Here is a 16,906-nt window from a genome sequence, read left to right as displayed (position 1 = left end):
TGCTTCCTGCCCTTTACCCATGCTAACTCATTGGGATTGTGTGTTTGTTTGCTTCATTGTCTTTATATTTTGTTTTTGTTTTGTTGTTTTGTTCTGTTTGTCTCTGTCCTGTGTAAAGTGTCTTTGAGCATCTTGAAAAGCTCTATATAAAATGAATTATCATTATTTTATTATAAAACTAGATCTTCACAACTTGCAAAATTATCATATAAATGTACAAACATCCTATGTGAAATTCATGGCACATTTGAAACTGGATCAAGCGTTGTTTATTTCATTTTTTTGCGTTTGACCATCAACTTTTATTTTTCCAAAACAAAAAGATCCCATGGCGGGCAATCAGAAGGGGCGGAGCTTCACTGTACCGGCGAAGCCCCGCCTCTTCCTCCCTGTGGCGGAAAGGGCGGGGCTTCATAGAATTGCTTCATCCAGATAGTTCACTGCTGGCTTATTTGTAAACAAATTTAACCCGCACAAAGTTTTAATGAACGGCGATACAAGCGACAGAACCCGGTTGTCTTACTGTTTATTTCTGCTCTAAAGGTGCGCGTTTTAACACAGAGTTCCGCGGTGAACGACTAGCTTTTTAGAGGCTTTTTAAAATGTATTTATGAGGCGCATATCACCTTGACGTCACAACGTCAAACTGTCCAACATGGAGCTGAGGGAGATGGCTGTGAACGCGTTAGCCCGCAATAAGAAAGCTGCTCTTCTCGCCGCCGGCGGTGTTGCGGTTCTGGGATGTGTTGCTCTCGGTTATAACTACCTGCGAAAGCCAGAACAAAGTGTTCGCGTGGGAGTGGTGTCGAAGCTCCTCATTCACCCACTGAAATCTGGCAAAGCTGTGTCTGTAACTCTGGCAGAATGCCAAGAAAAGGGTTTGAAGTTGGGGGACCTGAAGGACCGGTGAGTGTTTAGGAGGCTTTCAAAAACATTTCGGGATTTATCAACACGAAGCATTGTTGAGCAGAAGTTTCATTCATGCACTTGCGAGTAATCAACACTTTCCAAACTCCAAAAGAGGACAACATTTTCTGACTCGTCTGTGCATTATTAAAGGTTGGAGGTCCTTAAATGCGCACACAGGTGTGTGCAGCAGGTGTGGCTGGTAAGACCTGAAAAGAGGCCTTCAAACTACCCAAAAAGTATAATAAAATAGTCAAAATTATCTGTAGAATCACGTACAAGGAGTTTTATTTAGAGTGCATGACAAAGAGTAAGAAAAAATATGACTCAAAATAAATACAAATAAGTAGATAAAAATCTAGACATCTAAATATATAATAGAAGAAAATTATTAATAAATAATATACAATGTGAACGAACAAGATATACAAAGCTGTTTAGAAGAAAATCACAATGAAAATATTGGTATATATATATATATATATATATATATATATATATATATATATATATATATATATAATAATTAATCATAATTAAATCTGATAATACTTTAATTTAATAAATCCACTAATGTAGGTTCATTTGGACCAGAATTCCCAAAATGATTTGTTTCAATTTATTTATATATATATATATATATATATATATATATATATATATATATATATATATATATATATATATATATATAATCTTTTGTGACTTTGTGGGCTCCATAATGGCAAAATAACACTCTGTCATTACTTTTGATACTACTGTATTTAGCCGATAATACATTCACTGAAGCGACATTTTGATATAGAATTAATTAATTAATTAATTAATTAATACTATGTGTCTGTGGTGAGCTGTTATTGAGATGGTGCACTTGTGGTTCATTTAAACCGTAGTCTGTATGCCTTTCATAAACGTGCTGTTGTTATTCCACTTCTCATTGAAACCATGCAACATAAAAAAAGAGAATTGGAAAGTATTCTGAATTCAATTACTTTTACTTTTGTGTTGGATTTTGTTCAAAACCTTGAAGCAGACTTTAACCTTGCACGCAGGGTGCAGAATTATCTTTTCTGTCCATCAGCCAAATGACTGTTAAAAGTTGACCAAGCTAATTGTGTGCCCTAGTTGCAGTCTTTTCAGAGGAAACCACACATAATTAATTAAACTGTTCAAACATTGAGACAATGACAAGTTAAATACACGGGAAATGCAGGATCACATGAAAATCTGTGAATCTCACCCGTGCAGTGTCTTTTACAGAAACATGTTTTTGCGTATGATTCCCAGATCCATTTCTAACCAGGGGACAAAAATAAAACTTGGATGTAAATCTGGGATTTACGGATGAGTCGGCAGCCACGCTGTATCCGTGGCAACACATGATCTCATCTGTCCCCTTTCCCTGCAACTTTGCTTGGAAAATCTGCACGCGCTCAGTGTGCGGCATTTAGTGCCAGAGGAGGAGGGGGGGTGGAGGGTGTGGAATTGATCCAGGGATGCCAAATGGTGCACAGGGGGGAAATCCACGGCTCTGTTTGTTGTGATTGCAGACACTGGCTGGTGGTCACAGAGGACGGCCACATGGTGACGGGCCGCCAGCAGCCTCCTCTGGTGCTGGTGTCCCTGATCGTCGAGGGAGGTCAGGTCTGTCTGAACGGCCCAAACATGGAGGAGCTGAGATTCCCCTTCAAACAGGCCGACCACACCGTCATCGACTGCAGGTTTCACGCCAGAGTTTAATTTGAGCAACTTCTCTAACTGAATCTATGACTGTTTGTTTTACTTCATTTGACGGTCGACTATGTCAAGAGACGGGAAACTTTTGCAGTTTAATTAAAGAATTAACCAAAAATACCACAAGTCTGTTTTAAAAAATATGATTATGACGTGGAGCGCATTAGTCACCTTAAGATGTTGTGAGAAAGACACAGACAGTTCAAGTATGCTCATGATTCAACTAACATAGTTCATTATTGATTAATCAGTAGATTATTTTCTTGTATCATTTATTTATCTTATCCAAAAATCTCTTATCTAAAATGCAGAACACAGTTGCGTCTTATAATTTCCCACATTTCGAAGTGACATCTTCTCATGTCAGAAGCTGGAAATATTTGGCATTTTGTCTTGAAAGAATTGTCATTGATTCATTTTGCAGGTGTAATATCCGTTCATTTTTATACGACCTATTATTCCTAATAGATACTTTAGATATCATTGGTGACACTTTACGATACTATAATCTTCTACATTTGTTTTGAGACTGGTATGAATGCTTCTTGTCATTTTTGTCCCCAGAGTTTTCGGAACAGACATTCAGGGAAGGGATTGCGGCGATGAAGCTTCTCGCTGGCTCACTCGTTATCTGGGCGGGGAGATTACCTTTCGCCTGGTGCACTATGAAGCTGAAATGAAGGCCAGGACGTTGGAGGGCAGCGCGTCTTTTACCCCACAAATCAAGGTAAACAAAACCTATGTGCTGCAGTCTGTGCTGCTTTTCATCCGCAGATGTTAAGGCTCTAACTGTGTATGACTCTCCTTTTTAAAATACACATTTCTCACATTTATGTCAGCTTTACTATAAACGTTTTGAGATACAAACCAACAGATTCGTATATTTCTGGCTATTATTTTTGCTGTTTACAGCACACAACCCACAACCTGCTGGCAGGTTTGAAAGGTTTGTTTTTATTTTTATTTTTGAAACTGCAAAATTACACCATTTATCTGATTCGGAAACTGTTAAAACAGAAATGATCTTCTTGATTTCTTACATTCATTTCCGAATGCCTTCGTCAGGACCAACAACCAATCAAAGCTTAAAAAAAAAGCGATATTTCATCCAAATCCCTTAATTCTGCATGTCTCGTTTAAAATATTGCCAAAAATAAACAGCTTGCAGTAGCCAGATCCAGTAAAATATAATAAATTATACGCTTCTCGGTATGAGTGTAAAGCAATGGTCGGATGACCTGAGATCATACAAAGAAGCCGTGCAATTAAGCAGAGAAATAATGATGAGAGGTTTTAAGGAGGTTTTAAAAATTTAAATATTTCCAACTATATAGAACGTGGGGACCCCATTTTTGTAAAACAAAACAACAACTCTGAAACGTCTTTTAGCTTCAGAGGGATGGATACATCTCACCAGAAACAACCCCGTTACACACAAAAGAGCAGGATGTTTTAATATATGTGTGATTGTTTTTGGTAGGATGTGGTCTATTCAGATATGGCAGTTGTGATGCTGCTGTCAGAGTCCTCTGTCAAGGATCTCAACAGCAAATTGGATGAGGAGGTCACGGTGGAGCGTTTCCGCCCAAACATTGTCATCAGTGACTGTGACGCATTCGACGAGGTATGTTGTTCACATCTGCAAATATTGCTCCGATTTCTTTCTCTGCTGATTTTGGATTCAAGACAAAACGTATCAAGGCAGTCATGGAAAGAGATGAGATTAGAACCACAAAAAAGTTTAAAAGCAACAGCTCGTCTGCCTCTCCACACTTCAGCCCGTGAGGTTTTGTAAATGATAATTTGGTCCTTTCACTTCTGACTCATCCCTCGCCCTTTTCAGTGTGAGCAGTGTTGACTAATTTTATCTCCAACTCCAAAAAAAAAAAAAAAACCCAACTGCTCGGCTTTTTCAGGATTCGTGGGAAGAGCTCCAGATTGGCAGCGTGCGACTGCAGCGTGTGATGTCATGTGGACGGTAACACAGTTGATGCTTCACACAGATTTTTATTCAGAGACAGAATCGCTTCATTCACCAACGACAATGAATCCAAAGCTGCGACGCAGCCACTGCTGAAGTTTTGGGGGGTTTTATGTGGATACAAACTAAATTCTAGTGTCTATTTGATTTTAAAATACTTGAATTTGTCCCTAATAACATAAAGATTTAAAGTTACCAGTAAGGATTCTAACTCACCAGTAACTTTTTGTTGTCTGCAGATGCCTTTTCACCACCATTGACCCTGAAACGGCTGTAATGACCAGAAAGGAGCCTCTGGAAACACTGAAAAGGTAAAGTTTTAACTGTGTAATGGACGGAAGGTTGCTACTTTACATTTTCATTGTAATATGTGTTAAGCATCTTTTCAGCCTATAAAAAAAGCAATTCTTATTTAATGCACACACAAAAAGGAACTTATCTCAATTAAAAGCTAAAAATATGGCTACTTTTGACAATTATGCAAATTTAAGGACACTTTACCGAAAGAATGCCTATTTTTAAGACCAGAAAAATATTCACATATTAGCCTGATTTCACATTTAACTGCCTTTCTGTCTGCGACTCTTTCCCAGCTATCGTCTGTGCCAACCAGCCGAGAAGCACATCTACAAATCGTCTCCGTTGTTTGGACAGCTGCACAACGTGAAGCAGACGGGGATCATGCAGGTCGGCGACGTGGTGTACAAGATCAGCCGTTGAAGGAGTCAGGGAATTAAAAACATGCCCACATTATCATGGTTTAACCACTGAGCTGGGCCACACTGTTCAGTAGATGAAGTAAGAAGAAATCTATCAACATTTCCACTGCATTAAATCCTGAAAGGACATGCAGCTATTAACACGTGAAATTAAACTTTGTAATACAATATATCACATGTATAATTATTCCTAGAATCAATTGTGCACATAAACTCTGCTGTTCTCATCCAATACTGTTCACAACATTTCAAGGCACAGGTTTGTAATTTTGAGAAATCTAAATTCTAACTGTCTGACTTGTCTTCTACTTAAAGTTCTGATCCGCGCTGCGATACTGTTAAGATTAAACTTATTCTGTATTACTAGTCAGCTTAAATATTCCCCAACCTCCCTGTTGTCATGTACTTAACACTTATATAACAACAGAGGGTCAGTGACCTTTCATTTGATCTGTGAATCCATGTGAACGAGTGAGGTACGAGTCCCAGGAAGATTCTGGTCCCTTTAAGCAGTTTTAGTTCCATACGATGGCCAGTAGGGAGCAATACGCCTCCACTAAACCACCTCAAGAGCCTATAGAAGGGAAGAAGATATTGTTATACATATTAACGTTTGCTGCTCATATCATGTGTGTAAATGTGTTGTTCTAAACAATATGTAGCTCTGTATCTTGTAGGAGTGACAGTCAAATTGACTAAAAAGAAGAACTTATCGCATACAGGAAACGTTTGCTTTGTTGCCCATGTCCTTTTTTAAAGGACAAAAATATTTTTGCAGTACAACACTACTCTAGCGCCGCTTAAAAACATCTTGTGCATCATGACATTTGTGATGTTGTAGTATGAATGTGATTCATTGTTGAGATTCTTTTTTCTTTCTGGCTTAAATAAATAAATAAATAATTCTAATCCTTCCGTTCCTCTTTGAAGTATATTTTATTTGTTTGTTTTTACTCCGAAATCAGAATAGACCCCAATTGACTCTTTGTATGGTCTCTACACTGAGACTAATTTGAGAAGTGGTGCTACATTTCTCACAAAGCTGACGGAGGGCTTCTCTTGTCCATGTGAAAACAAAAGACTCTGGTTTCATCTTGTCCGCTTTGACATCAGGACAGCAGAAAGTCTCTTCATCTTCCGCCACAAACTAAAAACATCTTTTTTGACTATACATTGAATAAAGAAAGTAGCATTTAAAGGGCACTTACTTTACTTATAGCTTGTTGTTCTGAGTTTGTACTCATGGTTGAATGCACTTATTATAAGTCTCTTTGGATAAAAGCGTCATCTGAATGTAATGTTGTCAGAGAGGGTCAAGCACTTACTGCATCTGCTCCACATGAGTAATATCATAATACATTGATGGCCAAAGGACAAAACCTCTTATCTGCAGCTCTGTGAGGCTGTACCCCTGAAGGCACGGTGGTGTTTTGAGCTAAATATTAACATTAGCATGTGTTGATGGCAGTCACTCCATGTAGTGTTTTGATATTTGAGGCTATTTCGACCAACATGCATTGTTCCTCAATTAAAAATCTGACAGAATAAGGATTAAATCAACAAAGCAATGCAAAGACAAGTTTTCTTTCCTCGGGTGTTCTGAAGCTTTCCTCTGTTAATGTAGTACAGAAAACAGTACACACTAATACTATTGTAGAAGGTGTAGTTTCTAACATAAGTGGAGACTCATCTACATTTCTTTAGACTGCTAAAGAAAAAAAACAGACGGCATACAAACTTTACACTTAGAGACAAGTTAATTTCACTTGCTATTTTTAAGTTGGAATAACTCAATTAGCTAAATATAATTAAATGTGAGTAAACTTAACAAGAAGATATAAAGTAAACATAATTTAATACTTATAGTTATATTTACTTGACTTTTTTCTTGGCAATCTCCAATGTTAAAAAAAAGGCTCTACGAAATAGATGAGGCCTTTGTCATGTCATGTGCACGAACTCCACCTCGAGCTTTGTTGCATCACTTTGCTGCGAGGAATTCAACAAAAAGGACAAACGACTGAAAGCTGTAAACATCCTCTTTAGAGGAGAAAAGCTTCAAAGCCCTGCAGCAAAACGCAGGTGAAGACAAACGGCTAATGGAGCTGTTGTGTCTTCACCTTTAGAGGAAACTGTTCTGTTTTTCTTGTCAACCTATGTGTTGAAACATGAAGTCAAAGAGCCCAGAGCCCAAGCAGTGTTTTTTTTTTTAATTGCAGATGTTTTAGCACAAATGACTAGTTATGTAGGTCTGTAATTTGTAAGGGTCTTGAGATAACAGAACTTCAACATACACTTAACCATGTAGAGGACACATGGTAGACTTACATTAAATCTGAGTGCAACCCTGTATGCTACAAATCTAGACCCTTCTGTTTCTATTCAGCATACTTTATGTTGTCGTGCATTTGCAGATGTGGTTTGGGACATTAAAGGATAAGGATAAGGAGGTGGTGAGGGTTATGTGAGGTCCTGCCAGGGCCCCTAAAGTTTCCAAACTAGCGTTACTTTACTTGTGCAGAGGAGTATAAATAAACACAAACTCCGATTTCATACTGTTTTGGTTTTGAGACAGGATTTGACTGAAATCTTCTGCATAAGTTGTGGGCACAGAGGAAGAAACAACAATACAATTAAACTGTGAAGGAGAGTTGACAATAAAACGAGCACATGAAGATTGTTTCTTTTATGTAGCTGCTGTTGTCCTCCATATTTCAGCAGTGGCTCTTTTTTCTATGCATGAGCAAGTTGCAACATGATTATGCAACATCCATCTTAAAATACTATTTTAATGTCACGATGTGGAATATTTATTTATGTCATGTCATCACAAATGTATTTCATGTCACGGAGTAGTACATTTATGCCATGTCATGGTATGATATAGTATCTTGTGAGATGTTATGCAATGTATATTATATTATCATACATAAAGGTTATGTCTTGTTCTGATATGGTATAATAGTAAATGTATGCATTTTCATGGTACAATAATATAATGGTATTGATAATTTATGCCATGTATTATATCGTATTTTCTCTTAAGTTTATGTTGGAGTTGTGTCATGTTACAATCGATGGTATAACTTTAATTGTTTGACATCTTTATAATCTTATAAGTTATCACGACTTGTCATATTTGTCATAACTGTATGATCATGGTAAATGTTATCTTGCACCTTAACATATGACACGTGACAGTACAGCAAGATTGTGTCATGTTTATGGCATACATGGTACTGTTGTCATGCTGTTATGAAATGTGTGTTACGTCATCTCATGTTACCAAAGCGTATACCCTCGTGTAACTTTTCTTTCACCAGTCGAAACAAAAATGTAATTTCGGCCTCGTTCCAGTAAATATAAAATACATAACGAATGTCTCGAGATTGTCGTCGGAGAAAACTCTAAATTGTGAGATTTGTGTGACCTCCGCGTGCACAGCTGCACGGCGCAGTCGGGATGTCTTTACATTTACAGCCGTCATTATGCAAACCACAGTCACAGTTATGATCAGTGGTGTGGAGTTTAATTATAGAGAGCTGCAGACACACACACACACACACACACACACACACACACACACACACACACACACACACACACACACACACACAGAGACACCTTCTATTGTTTATTTTTAACACTTGAATGTGTTGTAAAATTAGAGCATTTTAACGGCGCTGAGCATTGGTATAGTTACATGTTTTTTTCTCCACTTTTTTGCTTTTTTCCCTTCTAACTTATTTGACATGCTTTAAATACAGTGGATTTTACGACAGTCAAAAAATAAGAAGTAAAGGAAACAGTGTTGTTACATGCATGATTGAAAGCAACAGTTGTGGTTTCAACATTTAAAACCACAACTTTTTGGTGGGATAAAAACTCACTTTCTTGCTTAGATGAGAAGGTTGAGAGTAAACATGAAGCTACTGAGATCAACATGTTAGCTTAGCTTAGGAGGAAACAGCTAGCTTGGTTCTGCACTAAACAAACTAGCAATGACGAGCTTTAAAGGGCCAGCGTGTAGCATTTAGGAGCATATATTTGCAGAAAAGGCATATAATATTCACATGTGTATAATGACCTGAAAACTAAGAGTCATTGTGTTTTTGTTAGCTTGGATTGAGCCCTTCATACCTACATGGGAGCCATGTTTCTACAGTAGTTTCTAAGCTAACTGGCAGCTTCATGAGAGTGGTATCACTCAAGCCTGTATCCCAAAATGTTGAACTATTCCTTTAAAACACAAAACACTGATTATGTTACAAACAAAAATATACAAAATACATCTTTTAAAGTGCTTTCTTCACTTGTCTTCTCTTTACCTGAAGTTTGTTCTGCATTGTTCGGTTCGTTCTCATGTTCAAGTTTGTCTTAGTTTTGTTCATGAAGGACTGATGTTGTTTGGCAGATTCTTTCAACTTAATGCTGTTTTTCTTTTGTCCGACCGGCGTCTGTGCAGCGTTCCTCGGGGGAACCGTCCTCATGTGGATTGTGCTGTGTTTCAGGCTGTTGTATTTCTTAAGAGCGTTACTTTTTAAAACAGCTTTGGCTGTTCGGTTGGTCGTTGGGTTTACTCTGTCTCTGACAGTCGTCATCGCAGCCGTCTTTTTTGATTGTCCCTTAGTTTTCTGTCTCATGATACTTTTCTTCGTTTGTGCTTTAGCTGGCTGCTTATTCAGTGCTTTCTTCTTCTTCCACAGTTTCAACTTATTCCTCTGTCTCGCTTTCTTATCAAGTGATTTCCATCTCGGCTTCACGGCAGCGCTCGTCGTGGCCTCGGCGGCGGCGGCGGTCGTTGTAGGTGTGACGTTGCTCCTCGTCACCGTCGGTTTGGGGGTGAGCTTGAATTTTCGTGGTGGTGGTCTGGTCGGTTTTTCATTTGTATCCAGCAAAGTCACTGAAACGGCACAGATGGTCAGTAAGTACACATTTCCACATTTCTACTCAACTGTGCAGCCACATATGTTGCATTTTTATACGGTTGGATTCAAAACTAGCCTCCAAAAAAAGAGGCCTGAATGTTTGAAATGCATTCCTTTTTTGGTCTCCTTCTATTTAAAGTGTGTTTGATGTAAAACGGGAGAGTGCTTTTTCTAGTTTTATATTAGACCTCAGTGTCATTATACAATTTGGCCGTAAAAAAAAAAGTGAATGTAGGCAATTTGTAGGCTCGCCAGAACGGATGCCTTCTTACTCTAACCTCGAACATCAATTTAAATGAGTTGATAATATGTTGTGTGCATGTTGTTTATATTTAGTGCACCTTGATTGAACCAAAACTATGTTCTACTTTTAAAAGAATTTGAAAAAACATGAACGTATTTCAGTTGAAGGTACAATTTTAGAGGCTCCACTTTGTCTTCCAATTTCTCTTTCATATGCCTTCTGGTATGTGCACACCATTAAAACAACACATTAAGTTTTATGAAGAAGAAGAAGAGATAAAACTCCAAGGTAAACTGAGGTGACTTACATTCTCGGGGTGCAAAGGGAAACTTTTTCCCTCTGACTTTGACTGGCAGTGGCTTCTGCTTACATTTTCCTGGAGGAGCTCTCCTGCAAAGGTTGAATTAGATAATTATATGTTATTAAATGTGTCATGGATTTTTTTTTAAAGCATAAATCAATGCATAATGTTATAATGTCAATGCAGAATGTTTATAATATCTTTGCCAATATTAGATTTAATTGTGTCTTTTAATCTTTTAAGATTTAATATCATGCACAATATCAGTGGTGTTAATACATCTTCTTATACATTTTATAGTTTTAGTCTTGTTTTGATATCTGTTGTAGTGTAGTTTTTAATATTAATTAGATATATTTTTTCGTGAGTACTAATTCCTATACACTTAATACTTATTATTACATGTTTATATTTTGACTCTACTCTTTTCTCTTATTCTTCTGTTGTAATCTTTGATCAATCTCTGGCACAATGGTTAAATTATTGAGAGTTTCCTCCATGCTTCAACCATTAAACCTGCCTGAAAACTCACTAATTTACATTTGGGTGATATAAATCCAAAAGAAATGCCAATTATGAATTCTTCCTCTGTTTTTAACAGAGGGAGATCAAGACAGGATCTGCAATGAGAAAATAAGATAATAGGGAGAAGAGAAAAACATTATAATAGAGGTAGTGTATTTGTGAAAAACAATTAAATTATAAAATAGCTATAACTTTGTGATTCTGTTTAGGTCAGTAGTGAAGGCTTAGCAGGCCCTGATGGCCCACCTCTGATTATTTGTCATTTGTTTATTCCTTACAGCCTGAATAGCAGATCCGATTCACCAAACGTGACACTGGAAATACTTTAAATGAGTAGGACAGAAAAAAACAAATTACAAAATGTCCCATTCATCACCATGTTTGATTTATAATGTGTTGTATCCGCATTGGTTAAAATGTTTTAATGGTTAAATGTTTGACTTCACCTGGAGGGGTCCATGAACTTGAAAACTGTTCCATAAGGAGACGAGGTACTGGGGTACGAAGTAGCCAAAAAATATAGTTCCCCTGAAACAAAAAAAGGCTCATGAGCACTGTTTCATTGGTGCAGAACTGCACGCTGTGAGAATCCCTGGTACCTGCTTCATCTTCAGCAAACGAGATGATGAACTTGTGGTGATGATTGATGAGTCCGGGGAATGAGCACGTCTTTGTTTCCCCCATACACACACGTCTCTCCTTCCAGTTTCCTGATGATTTATCTTCCTCCAGCGCCATGATTCGACTGCGACATTGAACAAGAATCAACGTTATTACCAAACCAAAGACACAGGTTCATCACATTTAAGAGTGGATCGACACAGATGCTAGAAAAAAAAGTACAAATGTAAGTCAGTTAAACTCGAGGACCTTAAAAATGCTTTTTTTTTATGCACGACAGCTGAACAAACACGCTGCTTCTTCACTCTTGAAAAGTTTTCTTCCCACAACAGTTGGAGTACTCTATTTGGCTGAGATCGACGCCATCTTACCCACTCATGAAGTCTCCAAAAATGTACAGTCCGTTCAGATTGGGTGACTCACATCCTCGGTACACATATCCCCCCGTCACAGACTTCCCAACATGATGGCTGTATGCAAATATGGGGAGGGTGTCATCTGTCGTGGCAGAGAAAGATTTGCAGAGTTTAACTCAAATCTGAGGCATCAACATTCGATTGAAAGCGTGGCACTTTATGGCGGAAATAACAGGTGGTGAAAGTACGAAGTAAGTAGTACAGAAAATACTCACTCATGGAGGGGTCCTGGCACAGTTTAATATCGTAGCACTCAAAGCCCTCTTTAGCTCTCCATCCATAGTTTCCTCCCTTCACAATGATGTCAATTTCCTCGTAGCGGTTTTGACCCACGTCGCCACAGAATATCCGGCCCCTGCCGTAGCGGCTGACCGGGTCTCCGCGGTCCACGGAGCAGCGCCACATGTTCCTGACCCCGTAGGCGTACACCTCTGGACGGGCCTCTGGGTCACGCAGGAACGGGTTATCGGGGGGGATCCTGTACTGCTTCCCGCTGGAGTCACGTCCATCGACATCGATGCGGAGCACTTTTCCCAGCAGAGCGGTCCTGCGTAGGAAAATAAATAGGGTTTAGCAACAGTTGTGACCTTCTAGAGTGATTCTCACCCTTGTAACACAAGTGGGGCTGTTGATAGAATGTGGGACAATAATAATTGCCAACTATTGCACATGAAAATCCTCTCATACACCACAAACTCCAAACTTTTTTTGGGTCGTGGGGCTTCCACATCATGATCAACAAAGAACACTTTAAAAAAAACCCTGATTTGATGAAAGGGTTAAGCAACCTCATTTCAGTTAAAAGTACATTTGAAACCTGATGGGAGTGATGGAGTATGTGAGTTCATCTGCTGTTACTTCAGATTAGGAACTTTCTCCGTCGCGTGAAGAAACCTGAAGCAGCTTACTTGTTCTGCGCGTTGCCATTTTTCCCAAATGGATCGCCAGCTTTGCCGCCATCTCCCGTGAAAATGTACAAAAACCCATCGAGACCAAACAGAAGCTGGCCTCCATTGTGATTCGCGGCTGGCTCCACGATCTCGAGAATGGCTCTGAACGTAAAAAAAAAGGCTGCAAGTTGAGAACAATCTCATCTGTTAAAGGGGATAAATATCTGCTGTTTTTCATGATTCTTAAGTCTGCCTGGTTTTACCTCTTCACGATGGATACTTTGGTGCCTCGCACTCATTCCATACACCATAATTATTTAACTCGGTGCAAAAGAAGTTTAGGTTTTACAGGCTTTTCTTTGGCCTGGAAGCAGTGACTTCCGCCGCTGGATGCCAGGCACAAAACCTCAGTTAAAACCAAAACTTGACATGTTCTCATATAACTCTTGGCAAAAATAGCAAATTAGCTTATATCCTAAAATGTGACATATGCAGCTGCTAAATGCAGTTGCTTACGAGCATTTGGGGATTAGGGTGCATTAAAACAACATCAGGGACTGCATCCTACATTCATAATATCTTATGAGATTTTCTTTGTAGCGTACCGCTTCTCGCTGGGCCCCAGAAAAGCTTGAACCGTCCCTGAAGTGATTTACAGTATTCATAGTCAGAACATGTCTGTGCAAAGTTGCAAGGTTTAGTGCTTGAAGCCCAGAGGCTGAATGACAGTATAGTCACGTCTTTCCAAGCATAATTGCAGTAAAGGTGCAAACTTATACATCGTCAACAACACTTTGATGCCATTAAAAAAGAGAAAAAAGAAGCTTCCCCTCAGCGTACCTCTCTGAGTACGGATCGGCCATGTTCATATCGTGGGCAGACACCTTCATCTCGCTGACTCGGACCTTCTCGAGCTCAGTGTTGACCTGGATAGAGTAGTAGATGAAGAAGCGGCCGTTGTCCCGGTACTTGGGGTGGAAGGCCATGCCCAGGAAGCCCCGCTCATCCCCCAGCCAGGGCGTCGTGATCACCTCCCCGCTCATGTCCAGGAATGGCTGCTCCAGCCGGCTGCCGTCGGGCAGGTGAACCCACACGAAGCCCACCTGCTCGGCGATGAACATGCGATGTGTGCCGTCGCCGCTGTGGAGCATCAACACGGGGTTCCTGAGGTTGTTGGCCACCTCTGTGAGGCACACCTGGAGACACCCTCTGGGGTCCTCCGCCACCTGCCCCAGGTTGCTGTTGAGGTCCGGGCTCTTCAAGACGTTGGGGTAGCAGTAGTCCCGGTCGGACAAGTCCACCAGGCTGCAGAACGTGGACGTGTCTCGCTCGGACGTGTCCTGCAGCCGCTGGTTCTCGGTCAAATATTTAACCACGTGGCGACATTTGGCGTGAAAGTCGGTGCAGTAGGCGAAGCATAGGCCAGGCAGCTCTCGGACAGGTGTGTAGGGGTCCTCAGCATCATAGAGGTGGGCGGCATACGGAGAGCACTCCTGATGGAGCAAACAGGAGACACTTCAGTGTACTGACGGGTTTACACTGGTAAAAAAATAAAGCAATGATTAAAGGGGACACTTTCTTCCCCTTGTGTCTTACAGTATCCCTCATTAGAACACGCATAAGTGTTGGCTGTTCTTCCTGAGGTCCACACACACACACACACACACACACACACACACACACACACACACACACACACACACACACACACACACACACACAACACACACACACCGACAGACATGTCACAGCTCAATGGAAGCTAAGTTGTCATTCTTTAACATGCGATCACAATTAGAAATCAATCAGCATTCCTTTTTTCGTTCCAAGGAAACTGGAAACTTATTCTTTTAAAAAAAAATAAATGCTCATTCTTAAAGGACTCTTTGTCCAAATGATCTAAAAGTATATCTATCCATCCTGCTTTGTCACACATTTAATTCCAAGAGGACATCTGACGTTAGAACTAAGCTGAAGTATAGAAGTGACCCTTATAGGATGAAGACATTCCAGCACATCACTCGGCCCCCTTCCCTTCCCATATGCACACCACCGTTTCAGGAATATGGAAATATTTAATATTGATCTATTACTTAAAAAAAGTGGAACTTATTCCACTTTTTAAGTATTTATAAACACTCTGTGTTGGACTTTTTCCGAGTTTTGTGAAGGAAAATCATGGGTTATCTCCCTTATTGAAATATAATCTCCTCTAAATTGTTTTGCCCAACTGTTAATTAAATTGTGGATTAAGAATGAAGAACTCGAGTGCTGTATTTCAATACAACTATTACCCATTAGATCAAATTAAAAGTTGATGATGATGCCTAAACTTTGATCTCTTTACTGTAGATGCATAACTGATGGTTTTGATTAGTTTGGTTGATCGATCGCACTGAGCACAGTTTTATTCTGCAATGTACCTGTTAGGTTATTACACCCGTTCATCACAGTGACATCCTCAAAAAGCACACAAATAAGAGCATATATTTACCTGGCACATGATTTCCTTCAACATGTCTTCACAGAGCTCATGACCAGCCGTTTCCAACTGGTCAATAATGTCCCAGTATCTCTCCGCAATCGTGTTGTCCGTCTTCTGGTCGCAGCAGCCAAACTGCTCGTACTGGGTGCAAAACTCCAGGTGCCACGACGGTTTGAAAGGTGGCTTGAAGTCCAGACACTGAGGATGAGCTGACAATGGCTGGACCAGGGCGAGCAACGTCCCTGACATGATAAGGATGAACTCGAGTAAGCTCGTGGGCTTTTTGGATGATCTCGGACGTGCCGCCGTGCGTAAAAACGGGCAACGGGCTCCGCTTGGATGGAGCGCAGCATCTCCCAGACTTGTCATTTTTGACGTCTGCTACCGAAAGAGTTCAACTGTTTGCTCTCCTTTATGTGGAGGACAGCGTGTACGTATGCGCGCGTGCGTGTGAATGCATGTGTTACGCGTGCGCAAAAGTATGTGAACGTGCGTCCCAGCAGCCGGTCGCTGCCTCATTTGCTCTCTGCGCGTCTCGCCACCTGCGCCATCCAGGTAAAAAAGAAAAAAACGCGCCTTGTCCCCCGTAATTCGTAACAATTAAAAGTAAACACATTCGCTTTGGCTAATTAAGTTGATTACAATTGTTATTTTCTTCCCCGCAACGCACTCGCAGCGCAGTTGGCAGTGGAAGCCGCGCAATTAACTCGAAAGGGCACACTTTTACGCGCACGCACGCACACACACACACACACTGAGAGAGAGAGAGAGAGAGAGAGAGAGAGAGAGAGAGAGAGAGAGAGAGAGAGAGAGAGAGAGAGAGAGAGAGAGAGAGAGAGAGAGAAACAGCAGGGATGCCGAGGCATGCAAACATTAACACGCTCCCATAACACAAACTGTAATTTTCTCTCGTTCATGTAAAGGCGCCTGCAAGCAGCAACATCTTGGCAGTTCATCCTACATATCTGTAGGATGAACTGCCAAGGATCTGTCCTGGCACGTCAACTGTCATTTGAATAGTCAAAGGTGCCTGTCATCATTTTCTGCTGGTGCCAAGTGAAACACATGCAATCAAGACAAACAACCTCTTTCATGTTTCTAGTGATTTTATATATCCTGTACTTTTTCATCTTACTTCCGATTTTGAACTCCCTGG

General features: G+C 40.2%; 2 protein-coding genes across 2 annotated transcripts; one reads left to right on the top strand and one right to left on the bottom strand.

Annotated features, from left to right (window-relative positions):
• The first annotated feature begins 421 nt into the window (after window positions 1–421).
• marc1 (mitochondrial amidoxime reducing component 1) lies at window positions 422–6,217 on the top strand. The gene is made up of 7 exons (XM_068580373.1): window positions 422–906; window positions 2,457–2,627; window positions 3,205–3,367; window positions 4,121–4,264; window positions 4,557–4,618; window positions 4,861–4,932; window positions 5,215–6,217. The coding sequence occupies exons 1-7, from the start codon at window positions 656–658 to the stop codon at window positions 5,339–5,341; spliced, it is 990 nt and encodes a 329-aa protein (XP_068436474.1). The 5' UTR covers window positions 422–655; the 3' UTR covers window positions 5,342–6,217.
• Window positions 6,218–9,573: 3,356 nt separating this feature from the next.
• hhipl2 (HHIP-like 2) lies at window positions 9,574–15,999 on the bottom strand. The gene is made up of 10 exons (XM_068580555.1): window positions 15,760–15,999; window positions 14,106–14,758; window positions 13,284–13,427; window positions 12,591–12,922; window positions 12,331–12,457; window positions 11,938–12,083; window positions 11,785–11,866; window positions 10,820–10,902; window positions 9,669–10,243; window positions 9,574–9,579 (listed from the first exon to the last, which is right to left on the bottom strand). The coding sequence occupies exons 1-10, from the start codon at window positions 15,997–15,999 to the stop codon at window positions 9,574–9,576; spliced, it is 2,388 nt and encodes a 795-aa protein (XP_068436656.1).
• Between the last annotated feature and the right edge of the window lie 907 nt (window positions 16,000–16,906).

Source organism: Clinocottus analis, unplaced genomic scaffold (assembly GCF_023055335.1).
Source record: "Clinocottus analis isolate CAN_PGR_092001 unplaced genomic scaffold, fCliAna1.0.p SCAF_17, whole genome shotgun sequence".
Taxonomy (NCBI): Eukaryota; Metazoa; Chordata; class Actinopteri; order Perciformes; family Cottidae; genus Clinocottus; species Clinocottus analis.
This window is presented reverse-complemented; position numbering and strand designations above follow the sequence as displayed.